The 11,295-nt window shown below is 41.4% G+C and overlaps 1 protein-coding gene across 1 annotated transcript; it reads right to left on the bottom strand.

The window, feature by feature from the left end:
- On the bottom strand, window positions 1–11,146 carry popdc1 (popeye domain cAMP effector 1). The gene is made up of 8 exons (XM_084943925.1): window positions 11,035–11,146; window positions 9,095–9,346; window positions 7,948–8,072; window positions 6,831–7,018; window positions 6,589–6,697; window positions 5,643–5,810; window positions 5,393–5,534; window positions 1–3,640 (listed from the first exon to the last, which is right to left on the bottom strand). Exons 2-8 carry the CDS (start codon window positions 9,321–9,323, stop codon window positions 3,516–3,518), a joined length of 1,086 nt encoding a protein of 361 aa, XP_084800051.1. The 5' UTR covers window positions 9,324–9,346; window positions 11,035–11,146; the 3' UTR covers window positions 1–3,515.
- Window positions 11,147–11,295: the final 149 nt, after the last annotated feature.

Genomic DNA, 11,295 nt, shown 5'->3' with positions numbered 1-11,295 from the left:
TTTTCAGGTATTTATACTTTACTTATGTGCAGTAACAAAGTATTTGTACTGTGCCACACTGTACACCACATTGTTAAGTTTGTCTTTGAGATGAACCAGTTTGTGTGGCGGTCCTAGCCTGTTTGGCGCCCTGGGCGAAGACTCCCTCTGCATGAATGAATGATGGGCTTGGATTCACAACATTATGAATGAAATGTGCTCTATTTGGAAGCAGCCGGCCCCGCCCCTTTCCACGGGCTGTGTGTGAGACATTAAATCATCAAAATATAAAGTATAAATTTTTAATTGTTATTGATCCTTTACCCCGAGTCCTAAAGTGTGTATTTATTTTCTTACTCTTCTTATATTTATTGTTTGTTTACTTGCACTGCTGTAACTGGAGCCTCGTCGTCTCGTCTCTCTATATGCTGGACTGTGTGTAGCGGAGATGACAATAAAGTTTACTTTGACTTCAGCACGAGCAGGCGCACCGAGGGCTCTCGCGCTCACTTTTCGCGTACAGAATTTCGAAAAAAACCCAACAACATCGGTGCAAATTATAAGTCTGTATCATGATGTCCGGTGTTTTCGTGTTTGTTGGGTTTTTTTATTTGGTTTTTATTTTGCGAGTTGGTTATTAGATGCTGCTCCCCGCCGCCCCGCCCTCTCCTCCCTGTACTGCAATCAGCAGGCTCACCTCGCAAACGGAGGGCGCCCTTACTCCCAGCAAACGGGCGACAGAAAACCGATCGGTGCCTACGACATTCCTAATATGCGCTGGCTGATGTCGGGGCCGCATGAGTACGAGGAATTTTTTATTTTTTTTTGCCGATGCCCGTGATGCCGCCCCCCCACCACGATGCCGCCGGGGGTCTGTAGTATTTTGCACTTCCAGTAGACTGACATTTTGTCATCATCGAGCCACAGCATCTCCTTCTTCCTCTGCCTTTAGCTCCACTTTCATCCATCATATATACTTAGTCTGCAACAAACAAGGAGGCGCAAAGCAGGATGAAGTTTGACCCACTGTATAAACTAACTTCATGCTCTGTGTTAGATTCAGTAATTCTGTAACTTTTTTAAATAACTTAAATGAGAAAATCCATCCCTCCAGTAAGGAATCAATACTTCTGTTTTACACTGCAATGGCAGAGAGATTAAACATGTGGTTTTAGTTGAGGTGGACGTTTTAGGGAGTATCTGGCACTACATATACAAAAGAACAAAAATGCATGAAAATCAGTTTTGTTGCTGATCTTTGAAACGTCCAAGACTAATCACCACCAACGTCCCATTCCCGTACTATTTATTATATGGAAAAAAGCAGTTTTCTGTTAGTTTTTTTCAATAAATATTTAGTAACTCAAATGTTTAAACTGACATTTAAAGGGTTTAAATCCTAAAAATAGTTTAATCATTTCAAAAAGGGCTCAAATCTTAATGAACTCAGTACCGTATTACCCCAAAAGAGCAGACTTAAAGCACACTTTCCTTTTTGCTGACACAGTTAGGGCTGGATCAGGCGACCCTGAATCCTCCCTTAGTGTCGCTGCAATAGGCTGCTGCTTCCCATGATGTGTGTGTTTCTTCACTATCAGTGCATCAGAAATCAGATCTTTGCAGTATTATTACGGCCATTTCTACACCAAAGCTTGTGTGGATATCTTCACAGTATTTAATTTAAAAATGCATGACTAACTAAACAGAAAACAAGTGAATTTAAAATAAAAAATGGTCCAACATTTGTTCAGTGGCACCTTCGATGTGACAGAAATGTACCCTTCGCCCGATCTGGGCCTCAATTACAATCCTGTCTTGGAAGTCTACAGGCAACTTCTTAGACTCCTGGACTGGTTTGTGCTTCAGTATAAACTGTCCACTAGAGGACAGTTATAGACCTTTTCAAATCATGTCCAATTAACTGAATTTACGACGGTCAATAAAGTTGTAGAAACATGTGACAGATACTGAGTGGAAACAGGATGCTCCTTAGCTCAGGTCTGACTGTGAAAACTATGAAAACCTATGCACATGTAATATTTAGTTTTTGGGGTTTTTTTTTAATACATTTTGAAGAATTTTCAAGCCAACATTTTCCCCTTTGTCACTGTGGGGTATTGTGTGTAGGGTTTTAGGGTGGAAAAGCACCGTAACATGACAGGATATGGAACTAGTTGTGAATACCTTCTGGATGCACTGTACATACATGTGATCACATACATTTAATACACGGTGAACTCCAAAAGAAACATTTGTAGTAAGAACTAAGAACATTATAGTGTAATATGACATAATGTATCAACTTTGTTGCTGTTTGTTCAGGTCTGAGACAAATATGTACTGATGGTAAATGAACTGTTTCTACTTGAACACTCAAAATCAATACAGCATGCCTCATTCATCTATTCACATCCGCTCATGCAAGACCTTCTTCTAAGCCTAAGTGCTTTCTATCTAACAATGACACACATTCATATTCTGATGAGTGCATCAGAGAGCAACTCTGGGTTTTGTATCTTGCCTAAGGATACTTCAGCGTGCAGACTGGAGATAAGCCAGGGATCAAACCAGCCAACCATAGACCATCTGCTCTACCTCCTGAGCTGCAGCTATCCCAGTTAGTGTGCTAAACATATCTATAGACTATAGACTTGAGTGATGTACTATGAAGCAAGATTAAGGGTGAGTGAGCTATGTTGGGCTTAAACACAGAGGTTTGCATGATGACAGTGGCTGTCTTTGTAAACTCTGTGGTTTAGAGTTTCAGATTAAAATGAGTTAGTACCACGTTTCACTGATTCTTAAAAGGATTCTTTCAAATGATTCTTTGCTGGGAGAATAAATTTTATATGAGAAATTTGTTAAGTTGTACCTTACTAACATCACAAATGAATTGCCACAGCAGTGCAAACTGTGCGCTGCATTGTCACAGCAAATTCCATGTATTCAGTTGGTGATGCAGAAAATATATAAATGTTTTTATACTTTAAAGGTTGATTCTGTTCATCTGGATGTTTTCAGTGAGAGAACATAATCAACCTTTTGAGATTTACTTACTTGTCTCCTTTACACTGCCTGAACTGCTCCTGTAGCCTTTATTACGCTATCAAACCTTTAATGTTTAAATGTATCCAGTTTGAAGTTTCAGCTTTAGAGTGCACTCAGGCGTAAAATAAATATATTATCTCAATTAAAAAGGTTTACTTTGTGCTAAATCACTGTATTAAAGCTTTTTGTAGCATTAACTTTGGTCCTATTTGCAACAATATTACATTTTAGTTATATTTGTGAAGTTTTTTTAAAGATTCTTCTCTGATAACATCTAATTAGTATGTTGCAGTCACAAGGATGATTCTGTTCAAAAGACATATGACACATGAGATGCACATTTTTATGTGAGGAAACATAAGAAAGTTGACAACCACTGTCATAATACCCGTCGTGTCTGATGAGGCTTTGGGTTCCCTCAAGCTGACACAAGGAAAGTTGTGTCAGCTGTGTTGGACTTCATAGCATGCCCCTGTGGTCACTGCTGGCTACACATTCTCAGTGGAAGTGTTGGGCATGTGGTCAGATGAAGCAGATTCTTCAAACACATCATCCTCCATGCCTTCTTCTATAGGATTCATTTTTGAGGATGCTTTGGTGCCGGGTGAAATCTCTAGAAAAACACAAAATGAAAAAAATATGGAACATTGTGGCTAAACAATCTGAAGTGTGAGCATATACAGCACTCTGCATTTAATCATTAGTTATTATTAATCTCTCTTCCACAGGGTGTCTTGGTCCTGTATCCTCCACTGCAGCTGGGCGCCCCTCCTTGGCCGTTACCTTACAATATAAAGTGCCTTGAGGCAACTGTGTTGTGTTTTGGCGCTATATGACAAAAGTGAATGAAATGAATTCTCTGCATTCTCTGCTGACTCCACCATGCAGTTTACCTTTCAGATTACATTTTCTGCATAAGCTAGTCCACCTGTGTGTACCTTCCTTCACTGCTATCTTATTCCCTTGCGTTGCTTCCAGCCAGCAGCATAATATTTGCTACTTAATGTCATCCTACAATCCTACCATGCATCCTTTCCCCCCTTCTCATCTTTATGCATTCATGCTGCACAGATCAATTAAATTAAGCGTGTGTACAGCATTTAGCTAGCACTACAGAAGAACTGTTTTAACATCACATACAGCGAGTAAAGTCAGTTTTGAACCTTTCACCAGTTTTTGAAGAAATATATTTCTAAAGGTGTTATTGACATAAAATTCACCAGATGTCGTAACAACCATCCCAAGTGGGACCTCAGATACTGTCCCTCCCTCCATCCAACCGCACACTTCTTCAGGTTGGCTGTGAGCCCCGCCTGCCTCAGGAACCTCTCTGATGCACAGGTGTGCTACAAGGAACGTCAGGATTTCACTCTTACCCAGGCTTGGACCTTCCTCACGGTTTTCTTTAAGGTCCAGCAGCCCCTGCAGCTTCCTGCTGAACAGCAACTCATGGATGCTTAGGGCACCTCCCGAAGTGCCAACAACACAGGGTCCAGCCAGCGATCCCAACTGCATTCGTCCTCATGAATGAACTTATGAAAGCAATACCCTGTGCACTGAAATGGCCATGCCATGATGCCATGATGGGGTCCATGCCAATGTGCTCGAACAGGACCCCCATTAATGGCTCAAACTAGCACACAATCTGCCCTACCAGTAGAATCAGCAGAATTAGAGTCAGTGTTAGACGACTTTGCATCACCACTGAGCGCAGCACAAACATCACATGTCCCTACACGTTGTGAGCGCACCTCTTCACACTGCCCCATTAACTTGTCAAACATGGGCCACCCACAGCCTCGAGTCTATGTATACGTTATTTCCACTGGCACTGTGGGATCTTTGTGACTATCCCCATGCACACACTTAATTTCCATCCGCTCTGCGTCCAACAACGTCTCGAGTCAAACCAGTGTTTCGTGGACCAGGATCTGCATGGTGCCCAAGGTGGCCATAGCCTCCCCTTGAATCCACTGCACCAGCCCTCTGCAGCTGAGCCAGGATTTCAGAGTTCATGACTATTTGCACCTCACTGTGTTCAACACATGTTCCCTGTGTCGTTTCTCACTGTTAAACATATTTTAATTTTCACGTGTGGATTGAATGGATTGTTACCAACATCTGGTGAGGATTTCATCTCAGCAGCACCTTTAGAAATATAAATGTGTGCGTGTGAACAGAAGCCTGCGAGGAGGCAACATGCAGAAGTCCAAAGATAAACCTCAACATCACTGAACATTTATGGAGGAAGTGAGAGAGCCCCACATTTCTGACTCGTTTGAGCTGCTGGGAACACTGGCAGAGCTGTGGATCGCTGCTGTAGCACGTGCTGCAGTGACAGAGTAAATATCCCATTAAGACTCACGGAGTGATGATCCAGCAGATCCACCTCGTAGGATCTGGTTGAGAACATCATCGGTGTCACTGCTGCTCGCCATGCTGTTTCTCACCTGCGTCATAGACAACTGGGAGCACAGGCTGGGCTGTCGGTCCATTTTCTTCACAGCCTAGAACATATCCATGACCAACATCCTCATCAGCACAGTGAGCACTCTTACAGCTGTCACATTACATTAAACAAGATGCTCCAATAAATCGACACCAGCGGGCCTCACCTTGTCGCTGAGTGTGGCATCATTCAGAGAGTACAGTTTGTTGGTGATATCTTTGCCGATGAGGAACCTGAAAACCTCATTAAGGAAAGTGTCTGACTCCAGGAAATAGGTAAGTCTCTCTCGAGACCAACACAGGAACTTGCAGTTCTCTTCTGCCATGATGGTCACCTGTCAATCAAACACATTAACAAGTGTTAAGGTGTCAAAAGGTAGGGATACATATTTTTATATGCTTCGTTTCACGGTTTTCTTGGGCCTGATTGTTCTCGTCGTCTATCTACAGATTGACTGAGACACTGTGCCGGTCTCTGCGTGTCTATAGATGAACAGAAGTCTGGGAACGTTCAGAGACCTCAGAGGATTTAAAGTTAACATTAGTTCAGACTGCTTACACGTGAAGTGTAGTTAAGGAAAAAAGAAGAACGGAAAGTCAAATGATACCTTTCCACAAGTTTTTGAATTAAGCGCTTTATTTTATGACAACTTTCTCAAAAGCTTTTTGTTATTTCTGAATGCAAAAGAACATTTATTTTACTATGTTTAGTATTATTATTATTATTATTAGTAGTAGTACCCTCCAATTCATTGTGAAAATATATATATATATATAGTATTATTCTGCCTGACATCAAGTTGTTGCCTAGATACAGACATCAATACACTTATTACTATTTTTATTACTATTATTAGTACTTCAAAAATATACTACATTGAATTAACATGCATGTGAAACTTGATGATGTTCCAGAGCTCTGTTTAAAGAAATTTGACCTCCTTAAATCTTTATTGAATATTCATGTTCTGCATAGTCAGACATGTTTTTACAGCCAGAGAAGGAAATCGGCCCTGCACCCACTGAAACATGCAGCACTGGCTGCATCTTTCAGACCTGCAAACGATGTCCATCCTTTATGTCAGATCTAAGCTTCCATGCAAGTGAATTTACCTGAAACTTCTCTCCTCGGTGCATCTCAGTGGACCTGAACTCTGGAGAGTCAATGAATGAGTTGGTATAGATGTTGTGCAGAAAATGGCCTCGGTATGAAACTTTCATCCTATCACACAAAAAAATGAAATTCAAAATTCTGACCAACTAAATCAGAAAAGCACGGTGTTAAAATAATAACCTTAATCATGTGTATTAGTCAGACCTATGTGACTTTCATTAGGGAAACAAACAGCACATACTTTCCTTTGAGCAGAATGCTGAGGCGTTCGTCTACAGACGTCTTGTCCTCAGCAGCGTAGGCCTGGCCTTTCTTCAGCGTCTGAATGGTGCAGAACTGTCCCGTGAGTCGCTGGAACAAAGCCTCCTGCACATGCAGAGGCTCAAACATCCTCTTGTAGACTGACCGCAGCTCCCTGTCAATCTTAATCTGACAGCAAGTTTGAGACGGTTAGTCTGAAGTGAGCATTCATCCACAGTCAGTGTAGCCCAGTGTACTGAAGCACAGGCCTAGTTGGGATAATGACATGAGCCATTTTTAAATTATGGTATAGAAAATAATAAGTATATATGAATTATATGAGTTCACAAGTTAATGAACCAACAACATGATGCATGTTGTTCTTAAATGGGGCATTCTGCATATTTACTATGTTTGTTTAGCTACTTTGTGTGGATACATTTTAAAACTTTTGTACTACAAATAAAGAGAATAAAGAGTAAATAGTCACAAAAGTGTTTCAAAAAAAACCTCACACACAGAGAGTTTGATCATTTAGGAAAAGGGAGCCAGCGTATGAATAACCAGGATGATTCTGTTCCCTCCACAGTTTGTACACTCGAGTCGTGTCTCTTTTGCACCGAAGACAAAAACACCTCTGGCAAGTTTCCAGAACAGCTGTAATTTGTCCTCCAGATATATTTCAGAAACACACTTCAGACACTGACACTATGAAAATAGCTTTATTCCTAATCGTACTTTCCTGGTTAATTAAAGGATGAAAGAAATAAAAATAGTCCTTCGTGTCAAGTCACTTATTAAGACAATCAAACTAACTCGAGAGAAAATGTTTTTTATAAAAGTTATAAAAATGTTTTTTGAACTTTAATGAATGAAAGGCTTTAATTCTCTGATGAAAAAACAACTACAGCTGCACTTTATTGCTCCTCCTGTCTGTTGCTCCAAAGTGTAGGTGTGTGCTGCTGCAGACACAATCGGATTGTGTTACCATGAAACAGAACTGAACCCATATTTATTAGCTAGAAACTCCAAGATAAACACACTGCTCCTCTGATGAGCACACATGGGCGGCCTGCAATGATCTTGTATAATGTGAGTGATGTTGATGCTGAACTCACCGGCCTGCGTTTATACAAAAGGTAGAAAAGGTGTACGAAGTTGATCACCAGGAAGACCACGTTCCAAACCATTAGATCCATGTTGCACCTGAACAGCGTGGCCCACGCGATGAATAAACCACATCCTGCACGAACAACCCGACTTACACACTGCACTTAATTACACACCACGCTGAGATAAGAAGCACTTCATCTTATCATGGAGAAATTATCTGGTATGGTTGTAATATCAGAAATTACTTTAATGTACACTACTGTGCAAAAGTCTTGAGCCACCCCACCATTCATTTATGATTTCCTCCCAGTTTATTTCTTCTGTTCACTTATTTTTTGCACATTTCGAACTTCAGAATCTGAATTTGCCAGCAAAACAATAATAAAGCTTTGGGCAGTGAGACAAACAAACAAGCGAGGTTGTCTAATTGTTCCAAAAATGTAGTACGTTTAAAATAAATCGCTCTATGGGAAACTTACAGGACAACGCTGAGCCACACAGTGCTCTGTTTCTAAGCTCATATATGGGAGTATTGTCCAAAACTTTACTTTTGTATCGCTCACAAATTCATAATCATTGCATTCACATATTTTGATTTTAGACATCATGACAATTATTTAGAAATGTGCTTGTCTAGATACATGAATAAATGTCTTACTCAGTGTTATATAATGATTACCCATCCAGTCTTATAATAAAACCACCAAAACTGCTGCCTTACACATTTCAGCACTCCTCTTTTACTCCCTCTCTGAGAGACTGAAACTTGACTTGCTCTAAAATAGCAGCATAAATAACTGAGCTGTCAACATTACAACCACAGTCTCAATAAGTCCTGCTGCTTCCTGTCTCCATTCTCTTGCCAAGCAAAGATAAACATGTTGGAAGTGCTTTTTCCATCCTGCTTTTATCTTCCACTGTCACAGCCTTTTAGGGTCTCCCCTGTTTGTGCAGAACAGTTTCCAATAAATCTTTAAAATGTCAGCGTTACAGTCAACTGTCAACAAGCCTGTCCTAGTAGAAGTTTACTAACGCACGGGCAGCTTTTACTCAGAATACGCATCTGCTTACGATGTGATAACTTTATGTTCCTTAAATCTTCCCCACTACATTACTTCTGGATCCCATCACGGGAACGAGCTGTGAACTGACCTGTTGTCAGGAGGAGGCGCAGCATGATCATGTGCAGAGCCAAGGTAGTCGGGATGGCCAGGCCCAACAGCAGGGACAAGTTTCCCACATGGAATAGCAGGTGGTGGGTCTGCTCCCACTCCTGGCACGAGGTGGCATTTGAATCTGCAGACGTGGCGGCCGGGATGGAAGAAGGGAAGGAGGACAGCGTGGTGAGCAGGAGGGTGGGCCCATCTGGGGTGGAGGACATCCTTTGGCTAGGCACCTTGGACACTGGAGTAAGGCGAGTACAAGTGAATGTGGGAGGATGGTTGTTCAAAGCATACATGCTACACAGCTGCGAAAGGTAACTATGTATACTTATTCAAGTACTTTGCTTCTAATATTTTAAGGTACTTGTATGTTAATATACTTCTCAAACAATGTAAGGAACACTTTTAATCAGAGTACAGCATCGAGTCAATTAAACTTCTGCTAAACTGATCTGGGGAGTGAAGTGGGTTGTTAATGAACTTCAGCTGCTTTGGTGTTACTGGAATTAACAGCAGGCAACAATGAGACACGCTCCAAAATAGGAAGGGCTTTAAATATATTCCAACTATAGTTTCACTGGTTTAGCATTTGGCTGGGGTCAGTGTCACGTATGGCAGCAGGAGGCAATACCTGGACCCTACATAGCTAGTCCCCTTCATTATGGCACGTTAATACTTACCATAATGTTTGCTGCGTTTCACAGGCAGACTAATGCTAGAACATTTTCCTCCATGTAGACAAAATACTTCTCATTTTGCTCCCATTCATCCACTAAACATTGTTCAATGTAACATTAAACCAAATGAGAATGTCAGTTACACCGGTGAACATTTGCCCTACAAAAATAATTTGAGGACAATATCTCGAACTGAACCAAACCAGTGTTCTTACAGGTTAGTTTCTCATTGAAACTGTGGGAATGACCAGGAGGAAAAACCAGACAATGATAATAATAACAGCTTTTATTCTTATATTACTTCTATGAACTGAAAGGTCTTTTAGATGTCAGCACCTGACAAAATCTCCAGATCGAAATTTCATCTGAGAGTAAAGTAGATGGTTTCAAATACGTGCATAATTAACTGTCATCTGTTTTCACTCCAGGACAACAAAGGCGAATAAGAGTGGAGTGGACCAGAGTCTGCTTTAAAGTGAAACTATTCCTCTGCTAGTTATTCATATATGCTGTCCTATACTCATTTCTAATTTTATCCTTTCTGGTCCCTCCCAACAAAAATCTTATCTTCCCACTGCCACTTCCAGGTCAGCTTCCTGTGGTTTTAATTGGTCCCACAGTGTCCACACCATACGTCAGAGCTGGTTTCACTGGTTTCGGAGCCTTCCCTCTTCCTGCTATCCTTCTGTCACAAATCTCCCCTGACGCGTTTATTTTATAATTCGGTTTGTTTGAAACCCAGCTGCCCTTCATTAAGTCATACAAGTCACTCTACTGATGCCAAGTTTAGATTAACTAACAAAAGGTTCACGGCAGAAACAGTCCCTCTCCTGCCTTCAAAACAAGTTTTTATTCATTAGTGAATGCAACAGTGAGTTCCTACACTGGACGGCGGGTCTAGCTGAGCTCCGTCATGTTTGTCATTGAAGTAAGAAGACTCGCATACATACACAGCTGCATATTTACAATCATGAATGAATTCATGTTTCTGTCTTTTCAACGCCGGTGGGAAAGTACAGCTTACAGTCTACGCAGCAGTAGTCAGATTACACAACGCGTTACAGCTCATGGAGAAGAAGCTCTTTGATCAACATCTGACTGTAAATGTGGACGCCAGTGAATATTTCTGTACAGCAGCTGTAGCACTCGCAGAGCTCACATGTAAAAATAGATATGGTCCAGTCGCGCAGCTGCACTGGAATTTCTTAGGTTCAACTTAAAAGCCCGTAAAAGTGAGGACTTCTTCACTTACCGATCAGAGGAGCAGCCGGAGGAGCTCTGGACAGCAGTGAGAGTGAGAGGGAAAAGCGGCCGGATCGGCTGGAGCCTCTGATGCTGTCTGCGTCTCACATTCCACACAGCTGACAGGAAAACGCTAAAATGGGAACAAGGCGAGAGCTCCGACAGGGGGCGACAGATCAAAGGTTATCTTTCAGCAGAAGCTCTTAAGAAAATTTGCTTCTTCTCTCCAAAATCGTCAGAATTGCTCGGATCATCCTTCTCTTCTCCTCAA

Source organism: Perissodus microlepis, chromosome 11 (assembly GCF_051167445.1).
Source record: "Perissodus microlepis isolate ML-2025 ecotype Zambia chromosome 11, ASM5116744v1, whole genome shotgun sequence".
NCBI classification, from domain to species: domain Eukaryota; kingdom Metazoa; phylum Chordata; class Actinopteri; order Cichliformes; family Cichlidae; genus Perissodus; species Perissodus microlepis.
This window is presented reverse-complemented; position numbering and strand designations above follow the sequence as displayed.

Coding starts and splice junctions, on each gene's coding strand:
- popdc1 (XM_084943925.1), bottom strand. CDS start 9,323: ATGTCCTCCACCCCAGATGGGCCCACCCTCCTGCTCACCACGCTGTCC. Junction 5,535..5,642: donor ATGCCACACTCAGCGACAAG/GTGAGGCCCGCT, acceptor GATATGTTCTAG/GCTGTGAAGAAAATGGACCG. Junction 3,641..5,392: donor ATCTGCTGGATCATCACTCC/GTGAGTCTTAAT, acceptor GTGTTTTTCTAG/AGATTTCACCCGGCACCAAA.